Source organism: Dermochelys coriacea, chromosome 5 (assembly GCF_009764565.3).
Source record: "Dermochelys coriacea isolate rDerCor1 chromosome 5, rDerCor1.pri.v4, whole genome shotgun sequence".
NCBI classification, from domain to species: Eukaryota; Metazoa; Chordata; order Testudines; family Dermochelyidae; genus Dermochelys; species Dermochelys coriacea.
Window position 1 is genome coordinate 99052825 of NC_050072.1, and position 25102 is coordinate 99077926.

At 38.4% G+C, this 25102-nt stretch overlaps 1 protein-coding gene across 1 annotated transcript in view; it reads left to right on the forward strand.

The window, feature by feature from the left end:
* The window catches only part of ALDH1A1 (aldehyde dehydrogenase 1 family member A1), a 52371-nt gene extending 27704 nt beyond the window's left edge, over positions 1 to 24667 (forward strand). The window contains exons 4-13 of the mRNA XM_038402410.2: positions 3177 to 3306; positions 4457 to 4518; positions 5998 to 6126; positions 9152 to 9265; positions 11031 to 11133; positions 11847 to 12031; positions 17994 to 18158; positions 19691 to 19848; positions 21338 to 21412; positions 24059 to 24667. Coding sequence (XP_038258338.1) covers positions 3177 to 3306; positions 4457 to 4518; positions 5998 to 6126; positions 9152 to 9265; positions 11031 to 11133; positions 11847 to 12031; positions 17994 to 18158; positions 19691 to 19848; positions 21338 to 21412; positions 24059 to 24131 — 1194 coding nt within the window. The 3' untranslated portion in view covers positions 24132 to 24667. The remainder of the gene's footprint in view (positions 1 to 3176; positions 3307 to 4456; positions 4519 to 5997; positions 6127 to 9151; positions 9266 to 11030; positions 11134 to 11846; positions 12032 to 17993; positions 18159 to 19690; positions 19849 to 21337; positions 21413 to 24058) is intronic.
* The last annotated feature ends 435 nt before the right edge of the window (positions 24668 to 25102 follow it).

Here is a 25102-nt window from a genome sequence, read left to right on the forward strand (position 1 = left end):
TTGAGGAGCCCATTACCAAATATTTGTTTTCCATGTAGGTACTTAAACACTGTGATCAGGTCATCCCTTAACATTCTCTTTGTTAAGCTAAATTGAGTTTCTTGAGTCTATCACTATAAGGCATGATTTCTAATAATTTAATCATTCTTATGGCTCGTCTCTGAACCCTCTCCAATTTATCAACATCCTTCTTGAATGGTGGACACGAGAGCTGGACACAGTATTCCAGCAGCAATTGCACCAGTCCCAAATACAGAAGCAAAATAACCTCTATACTCCTACTCAGGATTCCCCTGTTTATGCACTAGCCCTTTTGGCCACAGCATTGCACTGGGAACTCATGTTGAGCTGATTATAAACCATGACCCTCAAATCTTTTTTGGAGTCACTGCTTCCCCAGATAGAGTCCCCCATCCCGTAGGTAGAGCCTACATTCTTTGTTCCAAGTTGTATACATTTATATTTAACCATATTAAAAACAAATACTGTCTGCTTGTTCCCAGTTTATCAAGCCATCCAGATCACTCTGTATCAGTGACCTGTCCTCTTCATTATTTACTGCTCCCCCAATTTTTGGGTCATCAGCAAACTTCATTAATTATGATTTTATGTTTCTTCATAAACATTGATAAAAATGCTAAATAATGTAGGGCCAAGAACCAAACCCCATAGTACTCCACTAGAAACCCATCCGTTTGATGATGATTCCCTGTTTACAATTGTATACTGCGACCTGTTAGCCACCTTTTTAGTCCCTTTAATGTGTGCCATGTTAATTTTATATTCTAGTTTTTTAATCAAAATGTTGTGTGATACTATGCCAAATGTCTTACAGAAGTCTATTACATCAATACTATTACCTTTATAAACCAAAATTTATAATCTCATAAAAAAATCAAGTCAGTTTGACAGGATTTATTTTCCATAAATCTATGTTGATTGGCATTAATTAATTTTTATTAGTCAAGTCCTCTATCAGACACTCCATTACCTTGATGGGATTGATGTCAGACTGACAGGTTTATAATTACCAGGTCTTCCTGTTTACCTTTTTTTAAATGTTGCTACATTAGCTTTCTCCCAATCTTCTGGAACTTCCAGTGTTCCAAGACTTATTGAATATCATCATTAACAGTCCAGCAAGATCAGCCAGCTCTTCTAAAACTTTTGGATGTAAATTATCTGGACTTGCTGTGCAAGTTTATGTGCAACTTTAGTCGCTCCTGTTTAACATCCTCCTGAGATATTAGTGGAACGGAAAGAGTATTAGCATCATATGATATGCCTACATGATCTGTTTTTCCCCCCTAAATACAGAACAAAAATATTGAACGTCTGCCTTTTCTGCATCATTATTATTGAATGCAGTGCCTTCCAGACCCCATCAATAAGAGATTTTTCCCTTCCCAAAGCTGAACCAATTTGGATAAACTCAGAACACCCCTGCAAACACCATTGATCAAAATTTAAGGATAATCCAAAGGGTTTTTTTGTTTTGTTTTGATTTTAGTTCAATTCATTTTTTAAAAAAATTTTGAATAAATTTGCACATTTGGCCAGGACCAAAAACATAAATGCTGAAACTCCGAAACAGTACGTGGGGATTTTTTGGAATTTCCGACCTACCTAGGAGCAGGAAATACTAGGTGCTTCTCTTACTGATGATCCCCACAAGAGCCTTCAGACAGTTTAAGACCCCTGGTATCTGTTTGCATAGGGAGACATGAGAAAAACTGTTCTAACAATATTTCAATCTCCAAGATGTTTCTGAATAGTTTGTTTAATCCTCAGCTTAGTTCTGTATAAACATGTATGCCTTTGATTGCTTAGTGAAACATCCCAACCTTTAGAGGTTTAACTCCATAATCTGTATCTCAGCATGGGAATCTGCCTTACTAGCAATAGGTGTTTCTGAGAGATTACTTGTACATTCTGGATGTAGTTAGGTCAGAAATCTCAAAAAGCAATAAGTGTACAGCTGGATGAATGTGAAAAACACAAATCAAAAATGTTTTAAAAGTTCAGTTCCGATCTATTTTGAGCTATGGGCAAATGTTCAGGTCCATTCTTAAATTTATGTTAACCTACTTTCCAACCCTAATTTTAACTGTCTATTTTTTCTATAACATCTTTGCTATTCTGAAAAGTTTTAGTAAAATAAAGTCAAAACATAGTGGAACGTGGGATTTCTTTAATGTTAACTCTTGGGCTGGAGTACTGACAGAAGTGGGCACCCATGATCAAGGGGAAAATTACACGTTTGGAATCACTGACTTGTCACTCTGAGAGTTAATGTTTTGGATGGCTATTTGCCAGGGGTGGAGGGAGGGCTTGAGTGCAGAAACCAAGTTAAAGGATTTTATTCATTCATTTACCACTATGTAGCTAGCTAATAAAAGACAATCCATTGTTTAGGAGGTGTTTATTTTTCCATACTGAAATGCCCTTCATCAAAGGCTTCTCATTTGTACAGGCCTTTCATATGCAGACTGGGAGACTTTGGTTTGGTTTTGGATGCCATACTGCCCTAAGAGCCCTCCACAATGGAATCCTGCTCATATTATTTGTAGATTATTCACTCTTTCATTGAGGTTCCATGGAAGGTCTCCCACAATACTGAAGAACCACAGTATCCTACTGCAATGACACCTAAGTGATATTGCCATTGCTGGGAGCCTCTGCATCCCTTGGACATCATTGAGGAGGGTTAATCAGCTCTGAATTATCTGTTGCAGAGTGTGCAACCTGAGAAGGCCCACTGGCTCAGTATTTATGGTTCCATTTATATCATCTGAGCCAGGAGCTTCCAGTTGTAGCTCTTTTTATACACACCAGTAGATTACTCGGTCTAAACTGGAGCAGCTTCACTTACTCAGCTAACAGAAATCTGTTCCTCTCCCCCCCCCCCCAAACCTGCATCTTTAAAATGCACCATTATCAAATTATCTGCATAAATCACTGAGAGTAAAGCCCTAGGGAAACATCTGGTTTACAGATTTCCAAACTGATTTTTCAGTGGCTCTGCTTCTTTCAGAAAGTGGTTGATTTGCCTTTTAGAAAGTGAATATACCAGAGCTGCAAATCTGTAATTTGGGCAGCCAATAGCAACATAACAAGTGATTAGATATAAAAAGTAACTGCCATTATTAATACATAGTTGATATGTTTTCTTCTAGACACTGGAATCCATTGATGGTGGGAAACTTTTTTCCACTGCCTACTTCATGGATTTAGGAGCCTGCCTTAGAACTTTACGCTACTGTGCAGGCTGGGCTGATAAAGTTCAAGGTCGTACCATTCCAATGGGTGAGTAGCTTTGAGAAAGTCTTTTTTTCAAGCCAGAACTGATGCACGATATGTGATATGCCTTTGAACTGCCTCTTGCTAAAAATTCTGTAACGTGGAAAAATATCTTGCCTTGGAAAGATTTCAGATAAACATTAATATGGGTTGGTTAAGACTATCAGATGCCTCTTTTTACACATTTGGCACAGTTAGCATAACTTACTTATTTACATTTTTGGTATTTATTCAACTAAACAATATTGATTATTTACTAGAGAAATATTAGTTTCTACATGTGAAAGTAAATATGAGGAGTCTTTTTTAAATGGGCAATATAAGTGGTAGAGGTTACACATAACAGTGTAACAGTATTGGAAACAGATTTTAAAAGACTTTGGTTCAATAAAGACTAAGACCTGGGCCATAAGAAAGTGAGGTGCCCTACTATTCTTTGATTCCATTATTTGAGGATGGATGAGGAAGAGTTTGACTGGAAGAAGGGAAGGGAAGAAATTCACCTGATTTAGCTCAAAGCCCATTCTGTTGTCCCTTCCATTGATCAACTCTAAGGAATCTGACTGCCCTACCTTCTCTCTAAGAAAGATAGATTTGTACTGAAGGAGGAATTAGGGTAAGCAAGAGTGATAAATACTTCGGCTTCAGAGATTTTTGCATCACACAGACCTCTATACTAGGCTTACTGGAACACATGTTTATTTGAAACCAAGAGGATTTTATATTTAATGGATTTCATGTCAGCTAAAATATAATATTAAAAAATGTCTAAGTACCTAGGATTGTGAGTAGCTTTTTAAAAAAAAACACTTTTTTAAAAAAAAAACAGGCAGGGGGGAGAAGAAGGAATTAAAAATACCTGAGTGGGCATGCTTTACACACCCCATCAGGAGGCCTACCCACCACACAGACAGAAGCAGAGCTGCCACTAGGAAAAAATCAGCCAGGCTGGGCAGAATCAAACACTGAGGCATGTAGGAAAGGTCCAGATTGAATCCAGATGTACTTTTTTGTTGCATACTTAAGATTTTGAAAATATCGTTTATAAGTACAAGAGTATGTAGCTATGTTTGGTAACTAAGTTTATCTTCTTTATACTTGAGCTGTTTCTCACAAAAGTTTGTGTCTGAGTGTACTATTTTTTCCTCTTGTTTAGATGGAAACTTTTTCACATTTACGAGACATGAGCCCATTGGTGTGTGTGGCCAAATTATTCCTGTAAGTTGGAGCCTTTACATTTAAAAAAAAAGTTTTTTATTTAAAAGGAGTTGCTTTCAAAATTATCTCTGCACAAATGAATGTATGGCTCTTTAATCATCAGAACCTTCCTTCTCAGGCCAGACTGCTTGTGGACCTGATCCTGAGAGGAGCCATGCTAAAATCAGAAGGTGCTTGGCACATGAAGGGTAAACCCCTCACAAAATGTAGCACTGGTTTAAAATATGTACAGTCTAGAATGTAAAATAAATTATTTCCTTACCATAGTGCCTAGGAGTCTTAGTCATGGATGAGGACCCACTGTGCTGGGTTCTGTACAAACATAGAAAAAAAGATGGTCCCTGCCCTCAAAGAGTTTACAATCTAAGTATGAGACAAAAAATAACAGATGGATACAGGCAGACAAGGAGTAAACAAACAATCTGCATCATCTCTTATAATAAGTTGTAAATCTCCAAGTACCTTTTGGTGTATTCACTGGCTGCTTCACCCCTCACAGATCTTCAGAGATGGCCAGATGGTACATTGTACCTTCCTCTGTCCCTGGCTGCAGGCACAGAGACCAACTGCCTCCTGCCTGCATGAAGTATTTTCAAAAGAACAGACAGTTGGCCCACCTTGCCCCAGCTGCATAGTCTGCAGCAGCATGACTAGGAGATTTCAGAGTAGCAGCCGTGTTAGTCTGTATTCGCAAAAAAGAAAAGGAGTACTTGTGGCACCTTAGAGACTAAAAAATGCATCCGATGAAGTGAGCTGTAGCTCATGAAAGCTTATGCTTAAATAAATTTGTTAGTGTCTAAGGTGCCACAAGTACTCCTTTTCTTTTTTATGACTAGGAGATGTTTCTCCAGTGCTGTGTAGATGATTTAAAGACTCTCTTTATGAATCCTATGATAGCAGTACATACTAACTCTAGCAGAAGGTAAACCTTTTCAGACACCAGCAGGAATAAATGAACATTTCACAGTCCTGCTACAGCAGATTGTGGGGTGGAGGGACAGGCTGTTAATGATCCTGAAGCTATTTCCTGTTGATTGTGAGACAACAAACCAACAGTTGACTCTCCAGAGATGCACAGCAAGGGGAGCAAGCCAACCAGCTGCTCCTTGAAGACTGGTTCTCTCATTCTCATCAATCAACCACTCACCAAAGCCATGCGGAGGTGAGAGATTGCAAGTTACAATCCCGTCCCTTTCAGTAGGCCAATTCAGGTGAGGAACTATAGAGAGAAGGAGATGGCAAGACTCACCAGTTTCATCACTAAACTGGCAACTTTTGTCAGGCTTTGCTTGAGTTGCATTAGGTGTTTTCAGCCTCATCTGATCTCTAACTGCCAGTTTGAGTGCACTAAAATCACATAAATCCAAATCAGTGGGTTTTGCACAGCCCATGTGGCAGTTCATGCTTCTGTTGAAGGGAAAGCAAATGCAATACAATGGTGTATTAGAAATAGGATACATCTTCTCATCTGTCTTTTAGTGGAACTTCCCTTTGGTTATGTTTGTCTGGAAGATCGCTCCTGCTCTTTGTTGTGGAAACACGGTGATCGTCAAACCAGCAGAAGAAACTCCACTGACTGCTATTTACATGGGTTCTTTAATTAAAGAGGTGAGTTTGCCATAGCAGACTAGTATACTTTTCTAAGAGGCCAGAACAATAGTAAGAACTAGTTTGCACTGGGCCAAAATAGCAAATAGCATATCTAGCCTTGTACTATGGAATTTACTGCAAACCGCTAGCCTACTTACAATCTAGCCTACTGAAAAAAAATCACACCACATTAGCAATCTAGTAAACTAAATTTCTTGGCAAATGACTGTGTGTTATAACAGCATCATACCTTTCAAAGTTCAAAGCAAAAAAGAAACTCCTTGGAGATGAGTGGTGGTTAGTTTATCATCACGGTTATCTTAGTAATAGATCTGTTTTGTGCAGGCGATTTGACGGAACACATATTTTTTTCACCTGGGTTTATGATTAATGAGAATAAAATTAAGCTGCTTGACTGACTGCTGCCAAACTTCATGTACAATATGTCCAACTATAATACACTCCCTCTGCTTCTGAATATCTCAAATACAGTAGTCCTTAACATTCCATTGGTTTCAAAGTAACGTTGCTGGGTGTCACCAAGCATAGAAGGGACACCAGAGAAGAGTGGTGAAACAGTTAAACTGGCTCTCTTTAGGGTCAATAAAACAAACTAAAAACTTTATCTAGATGTGATTACTGCCACCAAGGTCAATAATCACCAGGCTCAGTAACTTCCCCAAGTACTAGCAACACTGACTCAGCACATTTTAGTGTTCTGCCTCATAACAATTACTCATCACAAATGCAGCCCATAGTACGTTTAGGGCAAACATAACAGTATGACGAAGTGGACAAGGTTCACAAAAGGGCCAAATGCTGCTTATAGTGAGTCACAATGGAAAACTTTACTAGAAAATACAATTTGGGGGAATTGCTTTTACTGCTCAAAGTATTTCATCTGTTCATTTTAAACAGCAAAATTAAAGATGATGGCTCCATTGAAAAGCAATATAAAAGAAAAATTAACTGAGTTCTACCCTGACTTTGATGAAGTACCCATCTCTCTCTAAATATAAGATTAACATTCCTGCAATAAGGAGTCAACTGTATTCAAAATCTCAGTGCTGTTGTTCAATAGAGTATAACTGATACACTTTTATGTAGAAATGAGCAAAGGAGTAGAATTACTATTTTTATTTAAAAAAAATCTAGTTTTATCATTTTTCATTTTGTTTCTGTTTTCTTTATCCAAATTTCATCTGTTGAAAGTTCAGGTATATCTGAAATTTGAATATATCCGGATTGAATATTTTTGATCGATGCTCCAGTATAAGTTATAGGGCATTAAAATGTGCAAATTCTTATTAAAGTTGTCAAATTGTTTCTGAGTCCAAATTTGTGAACCAAAATTAATCATAGTTCTGCTTTTGCATCTGAATTGCCTATTGAAATCTGAGTCTAGTAGTAGTGACAAAAAGTTGTTACTCTGATAGCCGCTGTATGTGAAACCAATTGGTGATCTAAATTCATGTCTTTATGGACAAGCGTTCACATCAGAATACAACATAGTCACAGTTGGCACTAACTGATACCCTCATTGGCAGTCTCATTACGGAGACCAGTGATGGTATAGATTTATAGACCCTACACTGTCATTTTTTTAACCGTAATGTTGGTCCTTTTAGGTTAGGGATGAAACACAGCTAAGGCAGCATAGAGAAAATTTCATTGTTTTATCACAGAATGGGTCTGCAACAGAGGACTTCAGTTGCCAATGATATAAATCTGGTGCCTTTAATGAGCACTTAAAAAGACTGAGTTTAAAAAATTAATTAAAAAACCTGCTTATATTATATTATATTTGATATTATAATTTAACATGTATATTGTAGTAGGGCCTAGAAGCTAACTAGGGTCAGGGTGCCATTATGTTAGGAAATATGAAATAACTTTTAAAAAATATATACAATATGTGTATGAGTCTCAGCTATATGGTATTCTTAATTAAACACGTCTATCTGGGAGTTATATTTCACTATTAAGTGCCTCAAAGGCTTCTTATTTCAAAGACCCAGTTCTACTCTAAAAAGGGACTCTGTTAAAGTGATAAAATGGGGAATCCCTGTTTATTACCTTCTGTGATTCCATGCCACATTTGTTTCATGTAAAATAACTGCCTTCATGAAGTTAGAAATAACTTCATCTAACTGCCAGCCCTGCAGATCCATTCTATAAAATTGAGGCCCACCTTAACTACACTTACCTTGCACCTCAATTGGGTCTAAGTTAGCAGTGAGGATTCACAAGCAAGAAGTACCCAACTTTACTCTGAGACCCTAATGGGAGTTTGCTTGGGTGGAAACACATTCTTTTTGTAAACTGAGCAAATTTCATCTGGAGTCACCAAGAGACAATGGATTTGATTCATGCCAAAATCTGTACACCAGGGAGGAGGACAGCATTAAACAGAACCTTTTGAAGGGAGGTTAAACGGCACATTTCCTAGGTACACAGGACATGCCTCCTCACTAGCCAGATCCACTCACTTTGTATTGGAAAGTTCCTTACTAGCAGTCCCTCCAGGAAGTCTTTCCACCACCAAAGACCTACAGCTCAGGTTGTGCCAATGGAAAGAAGCAAGCCATTCCGTGTGGCACACCACAATGTCATTTTTACAGTCACTTTCCAGAGCAGAATCTCACTCTAAATCACCAAATGAATGGAATTGGCTTAATGAAGTTGAAACAGATATTAACCAGTTTTCACGTCATTAAACATTTTCTGACTTGGGGAGGGGCATATTGAATTAATGCTGTTTCACCATTTGACAAAAGCGTTGAAATAATGACAAAAACTGAGTCTGCTTTTCCAAAAGAATGTCTGCAATGGATTGGAGCAAGATACCTAGTCTGCAAGAAAAGCAAAAAAGACAGAACTGTCAAATAGAAAAATATTTGAGTTGGAGGTCGGAATGACTTTTTGGGTGGTTGGGGAAAAATTACTGGGGAGCTGTAGAACAGAAACAATTTAATGAGAGTAATAGACATGCTCATCCATTTTTCATCATTAACTCATAATTCTAGTGGTTTTTACAATGTAGGCTGGATTTCCACCAGGAGTAGTGAATATTGTGCCAGGTTTTGGACCCACTGCTGGAGCAGCAATTTCTCACCACATGGACATAGATAAAGTGGCTTTCACAGGCTCTACACAGGTATTATTCTGAATGCAAGTAACTATAAACTGGAATGCTCTGCTCCTCCGATTCTGAGTAATGATTTAGTGTCTAGCTTGCTTTATGTAATTATTTTAACTTTTTTTTTCTTTTTTGGCTGCTGTTTTGTTAAACAAAGTCTGTGTAATGATTTGTTAGTTATTGAAAACTTCAAACATATCTAAACAATGTTTGTACTGTAGGAAGGCCTCTTCAGACAAAGAAATCCAATGAGATACAACTGGTTCTAACTTAGCAATACTATTTTGAGGCTTCTTTTTAAAAATATTATTCTCATATCTTTTTTGAGGGGTGTGGTTGTCTTATATATTTGAAAATTCAACAAATGGAGCTTTCTGCTATTTAATTTCATCAATGGCATTTTGGTAGGGAAAACTACCTGAAATCTATGCCCAAATCTTGCAAAGATTTATGCATATGTATGCACGTGAGTGATCCTATTATAGTCAATTGGACTGTTCACATGTGTAAAGTTAAACTTATGCATAAGTCTTTACAGGATGGGCCTCTGTTTAGATCAGGGATTCTCAAACTGGGGGTCATGTCTCTTCAGAGGGTTGTGAGGTTGTTATATGGGGGGTCATGAGCTGTCAGCCTCCACCCCAAACCCTGCTTCATCTCCAGCATTTATAATAGTGTTAAATATTTAAAAAGTGTTTTTAATTTACAAGGCGGGGGGAGGAGGGGTGTGGCACATAGAGGCTTGCTGTGTGAAAGGAGTCACCAGTACAAAAGTTTGAGAACCACTGGTGTAAATGATCATTCATGCCATAGGCCTTTATCATGATCATAAATGAATGATGGCATCGATAACTCGTATATCAAAGGAAATTTTCTTTGAGAAGAAAAGTGTATTTGATAATGTTTCCATTCAATAATTTAAAGAGGGGTTGCAAATAATTTCCTGGAAGCAGGAAGATCTAGGTATTATCAACTCCCCCAAATTATCCGGCTGCAATAAAAGTCAACAGGGATCTTACTACACTATCCCTCACACTGAAGCTGGCATCGCCACCCTATCTTCTCCAGTCTGGTTTGCAAGGGAGTCCCCTTAATAATGCAATAGGTGGAAGGGAAACAGAATGGTGCCATGCACTGTGTCTGCCCTTCCCATATTCTCTAGTCCCCTCTGGGCCTCCTTACCTCATCCCACTGAAGAGGTAGAAGCTGGGCCAGGGAAGAGTGGGCTGTGCAGACAGAGTCTTGGTCTCCACAGCTCCCCTCCCATGTATGGTGTTTCAAAAGGCTTTCCCACTACCTGAAGTAGAGGAAGGCTGCTTGAATGGGAGAAGGTCAGAGATCAGAGCCCTGGTGCCCACTGTGGCAGCAGCTTTTCCTGCCCTCTGCCTCAGAATGCCTGTGTAACAAAGGCGGGGGTGATGTCAGTGCTTGGTGCTGCTCCAAGACAGGCACGATTGGTGAGGGAGGTACTGTGTCCACGTGAGGGAGCCACAGAATAACCCTTCAGAGATAAACCCTTCACAGATACATTAGAAGGAGCTGGGCTTATCTCTGGTTTGGGGATGGGGGAATTCCTGGGGGACATAAAACTCAGGGACCCATCCTACCATCTGATCCCCCCCCAAAAAAAATATTTTTAATGATTCTCATATTGGACAGCTACTAACCCGACCTTCACTTTTTTGGGAAAATGAGAGCTGGGGATAGAACAACACTTTTAAGTTTTATGGGTTTTTTGTTATGAAAACGATGAGATTAAATTCTATTTTGTGCTACATTTTAGGTTGGCAAACTGATCAAAGAAGCTGCTGGAAAGAGTAATCTGAAGAGGGTTACACTGGAACTTGGAGGGAAAAGTCCTAATATTATATTTGCGGATGCGGATTGTTAGTAATTCTTTTTATCTTTTTTCCTGTTATAGCTACCTTCCTCTTTTGCTTCATGGTCTTAGACAATGTATCTAAATCACTGGTGTTTTGTTTCTTTTTTATGTGTGCAACATTGTGCATTTGTCCAGTACCTGTGTGGGATCCTTCATTCTTTTCTAGTCATGCCTCAGGACCTTTAACTTAATTTTCACTTAAAAGCTGAAAAAAGGGACCTTGGTCTGACATTCATGGAAGGACAGAACTTCTGTCAGTGTGTCAGCCCTTAATATCATGTGGTAATTTTGTACCCAAAGTTGATACTAACTTCTGTTATGGGACATGAATCCATGAGATTCTAAACCAATGGCAAGGGTGCTGCTAACTCAGGCAGATGGATAGCTGAAAGCTGATAATTTTCAGCGTACCATAACTGAATGCTCCTTTTGGCACTGTTGACCCAGCATCATGAGAAAATATGGAATGAAAATTCTGTACCATGTAGTCAAAGGTGCACTTGTCTAAGTATATCATATTTAAAAGTCTTTTGAATAGTAGTGTTGGACACATGTAAGAGGGCTCATCTGTGCCTTAAAAGACCACATAGTGGAAAGTTTTACCAATGAGGTGGCATGACAAAGGGAGGCAAGGCAGATTTTCCAAATGTTATGGAAACCAGTATATGTAGAGACTGTAAAGAAATGAGATTTGACGAAATATTCATTTCATTGCAGTGGACAGTGCTGTGGAACTTGCACACATTGGTCTGTTTTACCATCAGGGTCAATGTTGCATAGCGGGCTCTAGGATTTTTGTGGAAGAACCTATTTATGAAGAGTTTGTCCGCAGGAGTGTTGAGCGAGCTAAGAAAATTACCCTTGGTGATCCCCTGTCTTGTGGTGTAAATCAAGGTCCCCAGGTAAGTTATAGTTACCTAACTTTTTGTGGTCCTGTAATGCTATGGCAAAGAGTCACTGGGAGGGGGTGTACTCCCCACACTGGCCCCGAGGCGGTATATAAGGCCCAGTTAACCTATAGGCAGCATCTGGAGGAGCAGCCAGGGAGCAGGGAGTGATTAATCAGCTATGAGGCTCAACTGAACAGGAACAGGAGGGACCTATATCAAGCCAGGTAGTTGGCAACAGAAGGAGGCTGTAGGGAAGTAGGCTGCAGTCACTCCGTGGGAGAATGGAGGTGTGTTAGGACTATAGAGGACAGTCCACTTATTCCCTAGGAGGAGAGTTGGGTGGCTGGCAAACCCAAAAAGGGGGGAAGTTAGGAAGATAGGAGAAGACTCAGAGGAGCAAGGAATAGGAGTGTAGACCTTGGCTGCTGTTTAGAGGGTCCCTGTGCTGGAACTTGGAGTAGAGAGTGAGCTCGGTTTCCCCTATCAGCCATTGGGGACATGGCACAGACCAGGCAGAGGACAGTGGACTACCTGGGACAATTTGTTCTGGAACATCTTTGTTTCACCCTCCCACCCTGCCCTGGAAGGGGAAACACTCATAGTAACCTGGCCGGAGGGCTGAGTCACAAAGAGGAGGCTGTGGTTCCTGGAGTGAGTGGGCTTCTGTGACAGGCACCATGCTTTAAAATATATTCTATTATTAATTAGAGTCCTGGCAAGGATTACATATCAGGAGACCTGCATTTTATGCCTTACTACCTTTAACTAAATGTTCTTGAGAATATACTTCACCTCCTTGTCTCAGTTCCCTCTTCTATAGAATGGGGATAATACTATAGTACCTACCCACCCCTAAAGTGCTTTGCGAAAACTCAGATGAAGGCCATTGTAGAAGTTCAAATTACTATTACCCATCTATACTAATAAGAGACCTCTAACAATAATATATTCAAGTAGTATCACTGTATTATAAGTGAACAGCTGTGCAGAAGTCAAAGTTACTGACATTTTTCCCACTCCTCCAAGGCTCATGTACTTCTCCAGTTCTGCTCCCCAAAATATTGCAGATTTTAAAACACATTGTATCACAATTTGGTGGTGACCCATTTTGCTCTGCAGAACCTTAGCCTGTTACATAAATATTCAATTAAGCATATTTTAAAATATAACATCATGCAGCGGATAAGGATTCTTTTTAGGTAACTTTATAGCACTGTTAAATTGTTGTCTAAAGTCTGACTAAAATGGGAGTCGGCACTGTAAGGTATGTACTGTAAATATACCTTTTTTACTCACTGTGTACCTGATCCCTATAGAATAAAAGTATCATCTTAGAGATGATAAAGCTAGAGCTGAACAAAGAAAACTCCCCAAAATTAATGGTTTTAAAATGTTCCTCTTCCTGGCAACTGTACTGACACTTGGAATAATCAAAGACATCACAAAAGATGGAAAAATACATCCAAAACCATGCTAGCTGGGGAGTTTGAAAGGTGTGCCCTGTTAGTGAAGTAACAACCCATATCCTGGGTTGAATAAACACCAAGGCCAAGGAATGTGATGTTCATAACAATGAACTTCAGAGAACTAAGGTGTGTATGTGTTTCTTAGTCTAGTGTTCAGAGTAGCAGCCGTGTTAGTCTGTATTCGCAAAAAGAAAAGGAGTACTTGTGGCACCTTAGAGACTAACAAATTTATTAGAGCATAAGCTTTCGTGAGCTACAGCTCACTTCATCGGATGCATTTGGTGGAAAAAACAGAGGAGAGATTTATATACACACACACAGAGAACATGAAACAATGGGTTTATCATACACACTGTAAGGAGAGTGATCACTTAAGATAAGCCATCACCAACAGCGGGGGGGGGAAGGAGGAAAACCTTTCATGGTGACAAGCAGGTAGGCTAATTCCAGCAGTTAACAAGAATATCAGAGGAACAGTGGGGGGTGGGGTGGGAGGGAGAAATACCATGGGGAAATAGTTTTACTTTGTGTAATGACTCATCCATTCCCAGTCTCTGGTATTTCTCCCTCCCACCCCCCCCCCCACTGTTCCTCTGATATTCTTGTTAACTGCTGGAATTAGCCTACCTGCTTGTCACCATGAAAGGTTTTCCTCCTTCCCCCCCCTGCTGTTGGTGATGGCTTATCTTAAGTGATCACTCTCCTTACAGTGTGTATGATAAACCCATTGTTTCATGTTCTCTGTGTGTGTGTATATAAATCTCTCCTCTGTTTTTTCCACCAAATGCATCCGATGAAGTGAGCTGTAGCTCACGAAAGCTTATGCTCAAATAAATTTGTTAGTCTCTAAGGTGCCACAAGTACTCCTTTTCTTTTAGTCTAGTGTGTGATTAATACTGAGCTAACATGAAGCCACTCTCATGTTGTTGTTGCTGTATTGAGTTTAAAATTAAGTACTCCTGCTTGATATGAAAGAGGAAAACAAACCTACAACAATCAAAAGGGCTGGTCAAACTGCTGAAAGGTACATTTCTGAAGAGGTTTAAATGGAAAATAAAAAAAACCTTTTCTCCCCACTCCCACCATCTCCCTCTCATCCTCATTTTCATTCTTAGCTCACCAGCACCCCTTACCTTCCTCCCAGGCGAGCAGAGCTTTTATTCCTAGAATCAGTATACTGTCCTTTTGTTTACACTGTTTTTCAAAACTGAATTGAAAAAGGGATGGAATGGGATTCAACTGAACGTGGTGAACAACAATTACTATTGTTACTGTCCTGAATGTGTGTACTGTTTAGTAATTATGTCAAACCCTTTCCTCTTTTCTTTACATTCCTTGAACTATTCTGGCCCTCTTCTCAGTCCAAAAGGCAGCACCAGTTTGTGATGCAGCAGTTTCTTTCAATGCGCCAATTGAAATATTGACTTTTTTTGTACTGGAAAGTGAGTTAAAAGTGATGGACAGGCCAGAAACTGGAGTTGAAAGAGTAGCTGTGCACTTTGGGGGAGGAGGTGCTTAAAACTCTCACTTTTAGTTCTGCCCATTTCCCTCCTACTCTAGCTGCCTCTCTTCACTCTCTCATGGTACTTTTATTTTTGTTGTTTCTCCTCCCCCATATCCATTAAATATAATGAGAATGGGTGGGTGGGGGTGGGGGGGGTGTTTTGTTCTTTACATTATTGAGGTACCAGGACCAAGATATTGCAAACTGGGTGCTTAAAGTTTGTAAGTCCATTTTTAGATACCCTAAGAGGGTTAACTTTGAAAAGTGCTGAGCACCCAGCAATTCCCATACAGGCCACTAATTTTGGTGTATGAGGGGCCAGTTTGGAAAATCTTGGTCTCACTGGGCTCCACTGGAGATTTGTGTGCAGGTGTGATGTCATCAAAAGGACCAATCCAAATTTAGACAATCAGTGTCTCCAGCCAAACTCTAACATGTAGGAGACACAGGTTCATTTTATTTTATTTTTTTAATGGATCTGCGAGAGAAATATTCTTTAGCCAAATATCCAGGATTTGCAAGATTGCTATCTGAGATTCTATGTGCAAAAGTCATATCATTTCCAAGTATGTTCTCAAACAAATAGCCGTGTAAGGCTAGGAATGAGAGCTTTATCCTATGGGGAAGCAGTGCTTTCCAGCTTCTCAGTGAAACCTGTTTCTTACTCTGGAAGGGCCTGGTCATGACAGTTTTATTTCTGTTGTCAATGTTATGACACTGGATGTTGTTTTGGGAGGTGAATTACATGCATCCTGATTTGTATCTCCCTCTGAGTCTTGCACAGTGGTACTCAGGGGAGCACACTATATCACATATTCATTCATATGTACATGCACACTGACTCACACATCATCATCATGTATTATTATTTGGGTATTATAATAAGGTCCAGAGGCCTCTATCAGATTACGGCTCTATTGTGTTGGGTGCCATCCAAACAGATAGCATGAAACAGAGTCTTTCCTGAAGAGCTTACAATCTAGTTTACATTATAACTGAAGTCGCCAAAGAGTTAATTTGGAAAGTGGACACAACTGACAGCAACATCCAGCTATTTCATTTCAACATTTTCCATTCTTCATGATGTTGCAAATATCAAAGATATTTTTCCCACCAGGATAACAGTAACCTTATATATCTATTGTGTACAATAAGGCAACTGTTTAAAAGTATTGCGGGTGGCCAACGGGGGGGAAATAGTTAGACTTTAATCCTCATAAATAATTTCAAGCTTCTATCATAGCTTTTGTTGAACCACTGGGTAGCTTGGAACCTCAAAAGAGACCAAAATGATCCAGGGTTCTCCAAAGCCTTTTAAAAATACTGTTTTATGGGAATGAGTGTGATAATACTAGAGCTGATTAAGATGAAGTGTCTAGCCTCCTGCCTTGTCCTTCTGTTTGCTTAGTCAACTCTCCTGTCCCCTTCTCTACTATGTGGAAAAGGGATGAGGTGCAAAACATCTATGGTGAATTATGATACCAGACCACAAAGAATGAAAAAGAAGAAAAACTGCTTCCCAGATAAAGCTGTCTGTGTATACTTTATTAGCGAATCCTTACTTAGCAACTCCAGCAGTAAGGTTTTAGAACACAACCCTGATAACTGTAAACAATGGTGTTAGCAGTTGACAATTTTAAGAACTGGACAAATCATGTGAGTATTACAGTGAGATTTGGCTTGAAGACAAATTCTGTAGCAAGAATTTAGTTATCACCTCCTCTCTCTAAGGTGTCATCTTAAGCAAGAAAATAGAACTCCCTCCCCCCCTCAGCAAAATGATATAATAATGGGGAAAACTGCTCAATAAGAATGCTGATAAATGCTGGGCGAAAGTAAACATAGTGTGCCTACCTGAACTTAATCAATGGGAGTTTTGCCACTAACTTCACTGGAACCAGGATTTCCCCCTGAGTGTTGTGCTGTCCAGAGTAAGGACCCTATCCACACTAATGGATAGGGGTAAGCTTACTCATGGGAGTAGTCTCATTGTCTTAATGACTGGGTGTTTGTAGGGCTGAACCCCAAAAACACACAGAAAAAAATCACTGAGAAAATGGACAAGATAGGAAGGTTCTCAACTTATAAGAAACAAGTTGTGGTGTTGGTTTTATATTTTGAAACATATGCAGAGTTAATTGTACAAAATTTCCCTACAGGAAGGAATGGACAATAGTGTGTTTATTTTGCTGCCACAATAATAACTTTCTAACATGGTACAACTCTATTTTCTGTTATCAACTTTGCCATTTTGTTGGAAATGTCTTGTCTCGGTTGCATTCGCATTGTAAATGCCTGCTCCTTCCACATCTTGCTCTGATGGACCTGCCAAGCTGATATATGTTTGGTGTTGCTTGCATTTTGTTTTTTGATTTTGGTGTAACACAATAAATAAACCACCATTCAAGCTCAATGCCAACAGTTATTCTGTATTCCAGCAACTTCCAGTGATAGAACAAAATGAAATAGTACTGAATACAAATTCTGCTGTGTTTTTTCCCCCTCTACTAGTGTTAGTAAAAGAGTGTGACCAATCTGGCAGTTTTTGGGAAGGCTTGCCTGTATACTTGATCCCAAACAATCCCACTGACTTCAGTGGCTGCTACATCGGGCCCTATATTAGGACTGCAGGATCAATCTCTGTGATGCCCACTTGCACAGGCCAGTAGTAATCCCACAGATTTCAGAGTACTGAGAGAAGTTTGCAATTAATGTATTTTATAGAGGAGAATCTTTATTTTTTATGAAACCAGAATATCAACTTGTCTAGAATTTTAACCCCTTGTACTGTGCTTATATCTCTTATTACTGATATATATGGGGAAAGCCTGTAAAGTTTTGAGAAGTTAAAGACAAAAAAATTTGTGGGGCTTGCCAGCTGTTTCATTTCAACATGTAAGATTTAATGAAGCTACAGCGTTGTTAAGGAACAGTTAATGGGTTGGGAAGGGATTGCTATCAGTACATGCTACTTTTATCCCTCCTGCAATATATTTTCATTTAGATTAATAAGGAGCAGTTTCATAAAATACTTGACCTAATTGAGAGTGGGAAAAAAGAAGGAGCCAAACTGGAATGTGGAGGAGGTCCATGGGGAGACAAAGGTTACTTCATCCAGCCCACGGTTTTCTCTAATGTTACAGATGATATGCGCATTGCCAAAGAAGAGGTAAATAAATTCATGAGAGTCTGTACTTTCACATGCAGTTCTCTGCTTAAATGTCTGTACAAAATATCCATTTAAAAGGTCAATTTGGTAGATAAAAATTTTTGCAATAAATCTTTATTCTAGGTTGGTTCAGTTTAGAATCTCTTTCTTAGTTACTTACATTAGCTTAGTCAACTCAATGAAAAGTGCTGGAAAGGGAGAATAATCTCCCTGGCTAAAAAAGGTTCCAGTTAGAGTGTATATGAGACAACAGGTACAGTGGTTGGAATTTTTAGTTACATCACCCTGTACTGCCAGAGCTAGGGTAACACATAACAGAGAAAACAAATCTTTCAGGGACAGCTTGTGAACCCCTTGATCCCCTTGATGAGCAGCTATTTGCTGCAGTAGTCCTATTGATTTCAGTGGAACTATTCTGTTGAGTAGCTGCTCCCCCGCCTTCCCCCCCCCCCCCCCGCCCCGGAAGCAAGGGGTTCACAATTTGGCTGTCAACAGATTAATTTAAAGTGAATAAAAAAGTCCTAGTGCCTCTAGAATGAATCCTGAGGGATCAGGAGCAACAGGAGAGCGGTTTAAAAATCCTCACCAGATTTACTGGTTTCCGTTAGGACATCACTCACACAAGAATAGCCTCTCTGTTATCTGCACTGATCTAGATGAAATCAGGATGAGCAGAGACAATTTTAAAATGTTCAAGTTTAATTTACAATTTTGAACCTCAGAGGTTGACTTTCCATTTTAATTTGGGGGGAATGTTCAGGTGGCTGCTTCTTTTATCCAAACCAATTCATATAGCCCTAGTTGCAAAATTTGAACTAGATGCCATTTCTAGTAAAGTCATGCACAAAGCTCCCATTCATTTCGGTGGGAGCAAGACTGAGCCTAGGTGGTACTATTCCTCTATCCCTAGTTACAGAAGTACTAAATAGTGCAGCATTGCAATTTCTGGCCGAGAACACAGAGCTAAATTAATTGCCTAATAACAGAAGAAGAGCTAAGTCTAATGGAATATTTTCCTGTATGATAGTTAACACCCAGAAGGAGAGTAGAATTAGTTATTTGACTTGGCTTCCTTGTTTAATTGTGCAGGCACTTGTGGAAATAAAATGCTAATAAAAGGTTTATGAGAGGAAAAATTGAATGTATTTTTCAATTTTAAAAATGGAGTTGACCAAAAATAAATAATTTAAGAGTTCACTGGAACACTGTACAGATGTGGTAACTTGTGGTAACCTGTAACTTCATGTTAGGTATTAAATGATCTTCTGTTTCTCTTTAATTATTTTCATGTTTACAATCATCTTACTTTAATTAATTGTCGACTCCATATTATTCTAACCTCACTTGCACTTAGGGTAGTAGTGAACATTTAGTTATCATGCCCTAAAGTCTATGTTCTTGATTTGACTAATAACCTAGGAATAAGGCTCCTCTGACAGAAATAAATACTTTAGAAATAAATTATTTCAAACAATAAACCATACTGAAGTTTCCACAGATTTTAACCACCTTTTTTTTTGGATCTGAAATAGATTTTTGGGCCAGTGCAGCAAATTATGAAGTTTAAAACTGTAGATGAAGTTATCAAGAGGGCAAACAATACTCACTATGGATTAGCAGCAGCAGTTTTTACCAGAGACCTTGATAAAGCATTGACATTTGCAAGTGCTCTTCAGGCTGGAACAGTATGGTATGTAACAATGATTTAATTATCCCTCATTGATAATATTTATACATAGCCGAGGCTGAAATAGGAGGCCATTTCAACAACACTTTATTGGGTGACTTACGATATATGTTTTTTTCTTCTAACTCTTTCTGATCTCTAGGGAGGCAGATTCCCTCCCTTTGCCCTCCAATACCTCATTTGCTATTATGAAGTATTTCTCATGAATCTGCCAGTTAGAAAGTGCAGGTGACTTGATGGACTCTCCATACACAATACTGTGGTGGCACAATATAAACTTAGTTCATAAAACTCAGTTTCCCACGTTACCTTAAAAAGCCCATTCTCTTAAAATGCTTCAGACATCAACCTTGGTGGAGTGGCACCCTGGGGATGAGCTGAATGGAGAGAGAGACTCAAATGATTAATGCTGTTCTCCACATTGAGAGTGACCGTGGTGCATCAGTAAAGTGGCACATGGTAGTCAAAGGGGTAGACAGATTTTTCAAGGGCCCAAAGCTTGGCCTTATTTTGTGTTGAATCTTAAACAACACACAATTAGCACCATTCTCCTGTCCAATTAGACTTGCATTATTCACAAAATAATATATGGTTACCGGTAACCCAAACAAATGCACCTTCTTACAAAAGTAATTTTAGGGTTTTGATTCAAGAGTAGGTATTTTTCTTTAGATTATTTAAAATTGTATAACCCCTTTAGAGAGAGAACCAGTGTGAAGCATCCCAGTAGTCAATAACCAAAAACATTTGAAGAGAGTAATTTAAAAAAAAATATTTTCTTGTCTCAAATAAATGTTGTTCTCTGTTGAAATCTCTGTTTTCTTCCTAATCCTCACTTGCCAGTGTTGAAGTCAGTGGGACCTGGCAGTGAAAGAGAAGAAAATTAGAAGCAGTAGAAATGAAGAATCACTCAGTTGAAAATGCTGGAGGACTGAGTCAACTAATCAATTGAACCAGTAGAAGGGTCCCTCTGCCCACACTATTAATTCTGCTAGTTTCCAGCCCCATTAAAAAATTTTGTCATAGGTATTACATTTCTACTGAGGTTTCTTGTCCTCAGCTGTAAATAATGTAGAGTATTGGAACTGTCATGCAGAATCCAACAGAATATCCTGAGTAAATAGTGAAATGACCCTAGACTTTGTTTCTGAGAACAAACCTGAAAGACACTGACTGTTCCTTGGGCTCTGAAAAATAGTGCCAGAACTTCACAGATTTTCAGTAGGAGGGAGATTTGTTATAGTTGTCAGTTACAAATATAAAATTATCATTATCCCTTGAAGACCCTAAATTGTATTACAAATCCAATATCTACAACTGTAAATGCAAATATTACTGTTTCACTGAACTGTGAACAACATACCTGGTAAGTATATTTAAGATCTTCAGCTGGTGGAAATCACCATAGTTCTGCTGATATCAAAGGCGCTATACTGATGTTCACCAGCTGAGAATCTGACGCATGATGTGTAAAGTCATATTTCTTTTTCAGGGTTAACTGCTATAGTGCAATGTCTGCTCAATGTCCTTTTGGAGGATTTAAAATGTCAGGAAATGGACGAGAACTGTAAGTAATGCTTTAGATCTGTACACTGGGATTTAGCTGCATGACATTCCCAGGAATTCCCAAACTCAACTTTGGGGGACCACTTTCATCATTTTTCACTAGAACTCTTTACCTAGGGTCTGTAGTGTCATATATTTCAGCTGAAGTTCAGAGCTTTCCTGTTATTACATATAGCGTCAGGCAAATCATTTAATAAATGTCAGTAATTAAATTGTTGACACTGTAGCCAGTTTCTCAAAGAATGGGCACTTGTGGTGAGGTATAAGGGCACACGTGTATATGCAAAATTGGTATTTGTGGGTACAGTTTTCCATTTTGTATGCACACATGAATGTTTTAATGCAGTTACCTGAATGCTCATGTATAATTTGAGGATTCCACTTTAGGTGCTCAGTTTTTGAAAATTCAACCCATCCTGCATATTGTAACTAGTGAGACACAAATTTCAAAAGTTTTGGAATTTCATTTTAGTTTAGATGAACATTTCCAGGTGTACAGGCTCATGGCAACAACATTTTAAAAATGCTTCCCAGTTCCAGTTTACTCAAAAGTAGCCACAGAAATAGCCTTTCACAGTCTCAGTCCTTCTACCTTTGGTTTTGACCCAAACTACAAAGTGCAGAGGTACATACAAATGAAAAATGAACCAAATGCTTTTGAATCTCTGAAGTTTGGTTCATATTCCATTTGGACTACTTGTTGGTTTATCTGAGCCAGCTCACTCATCCCTACTTGTAATATTAGCAAATGTGATGAGTCATGTAATGAGTAATATCATGAAACACCTGACATCATGTAAGACTGTTGCATTAAATAGCATTATGCCTTCTGATTTTCAGAACATACATTGAAAGCAGCCACCTGCAAGTTTCTAAAGAACACCAATATATCACAGCAGCAATGTTCCATCTACGTTAATTTATTAACTGAAGGGTAAAGCAAAAACAATAAATATTTTCCCTTTTGTTAAGTCTCAAGATAGATACTTGCATCGAACAACAGAATTAATTTGATAAATAACATATGTACAGGTGTACTGCATCTGAGTTAATGCTCTCTTTCTAGAGATAAGGGGTAGGATTTTTCAAAAGCACTCAGCATTGGCCTCAATCTGCTCCTTTTGGCAAAACTAATTTTGAAGGGAACAGCCTGGTCTAATCTAGGCACTTCTGAAAATCCCACCCAAAGAGAACAAATGATGATTTAAGCCATTGCTATCAAAGACTGTTTTAAATTTGGTATGTCAGATACTTGAGGCAGTCATTTATGAACCACTGTCTTTAGAAACCAAGGGAAAAAAGCCCTTGCAGAAATCAGGAGATACATACAGTTATTAGAGAGAGATTTCACCACTGGAAATTGTACAAAAATAACGTAAACACTGGTAGTAAGGATTTTTAAGAAAGTTGAGCACCTAATTCCCATTCGTGCCTTTGTAAATCTCCTCCCTTATGTTGTGTAGGAGTGCATCATCAGAGTTAATGGAGTGACATAAAAGGACAGTTAGAAGGCAAAGTTTCCTTTGGCTTAGGTGTCTAACTTAAGAATCTGAGCCATAAGTAAACCAAACATGAGAGAGAGAGAGAGAGAATGTATGGAGAAAAGTCTTATGGAAAGGAATAAAATTTTATGTTAAATTTCTATACACAATATTTGGCAAAAACATTTTCAAGGAGTAGACACACAAACAAGCAAATGTGTGATAAATAAAACAGAGAACAAGAACGTAAATGTGTCGGGCTATATGTAGAATTAAAACTAAAAGAAAACTTAGTAGGTAACCATTACAGTGAAGGTTATACAATTTTGCTGTTACAAAGTAAATAAATGAATATTATGAATGGCCAAGATGCCTCATGAAAGATTTCCAATTATCCTCGGTAAAGGATTTCTCAGTGTAGGGTCCTGATAGTTGATAAATCTCAGCTTTTCTCATATACATACTTAACAGTATGGTTATAGGAGCCAAGATATAATTAGATTGTAGCAAGGCCTAACTTAATATGCTGTAAAAACAATCAATTATTTCTAAACAGTGTGGCATAAAATGTAAAACATCTAGGAAACTCGAATTTAAAGCATACAGGCCATCCTGATTTCACAATGTGAAATTTAAAGGGCCACCATAAGAGATTAAGATCAGTCAGATTTAACTTTGTTTCCTGACCTCTGTTAGTTTATGTCAAAGCCTGAAAAATATTTAAACATACTGTTGTAGACAGTTTCTTTACTAACTAAAAGTTCCCATAATAGGTTAACTATGTGTTTCATTCACCCAAGAATAAGGATCTTAGGAAAATTCAGACAGCTGAGGAAGGCCCTGCAAAGTGTATGCGGTTGTATGTCGTGACAAGTTCCTGATTTGGGGCTCAGTTTAAAGATGTGCTAAATTGCTTCAGTAACATTGTTTCATACAAAATGGACATCAACATCATTCAAAATGGAAGCCCTTTGACACATTTTTCCTGGGAAGCAATTGCTTTTGTGTTAAAAATAGCATCCAGCGGTAGCCTAGCTACACTGAAAACTTCCAAGGAGGCCAAGAAAATGTAGCCAGTTGTAAAGTACTATAGGAGATCCATTCTGAGACATCACTAATATGATCAGCATTGCAGAGAATGCTATTGTTGTTTCTCATTTATCTAGGGGAGAATATGGCATACACGAATATACAGAAGTTAAGACTGTCACAATCAAAATTCCACAGAAGAACTCATAATGTTGCTCCAAGGCGGAATTTAGCATCTTCAAATGCTAAGCAAATCTGCAAAAGTTAATTGTGCTGTGAAAAACTTTACATCCCAAATTATTCATTAACTTGCAAACAAGGAATTTGCCTACATTAACATGATCGAGATTAATGTAGAAATTGTACATGTAATTAATTGAGAGGGAAATTTTAATGCCTGGAACATAGCTAACAAATTTTGAAATTCTTATTGAGAAAGGACTAACTGTTTTTTCAATGGAATATATGTGCTATGAAAATCTTTTTTTTCCAATACATACAGTTTGTGCATTTTGATTTAATGTGCTATTCTAAATATTAGATGGCAAGCTGTCTTTACATTTTTCATCATGATGTTAGCAAAAGCACTTAGAAATTACTATCTAATCAATATTCTTCTCTGTCTCTTTGGAAAATCATAGATTTGTTCTAGGTACATTGCTGAGAATGTTGAATTTGTTCATCATGTTAAGTACTCCACACATAATCTGGATGTAAACCTTATTAAAATCTATTTTCAAATCTAATATTGTTTCTTTTACTGACATTTAAAATGGCAATAGTTTTCACTGAGCACTGTACAGTACACTTTGGATGCGACAGAATAGGCAGTACTCTCAATTAAATGTGCTTAAGTCATTAGAAATATATTAAGTTGGCTCTAGGAAAGCTAAACTACCTAATTCTTTGACAGTTACTTATAGAAGAAACCTGTAACAAATACATAGGTGCACAGAGACCAGGATAATCTGAGTCCAGCATTTAGGGTGTGTCTACACTTAGAAGTGGAGATGTAAATTGCAAATTGAGGTGACGTACTCAAACTAGCTCTAATTGAGCTGCCATGCTAAAGATAGAGTGTAGCTACGCAATGGGAGGGGTTAGCTGCCCCAAATAAGGACTGCAGTCATAAACATGATATAAACCCCTAGAAAGACAGACAAGAAGTAGAAGCAGGGTTC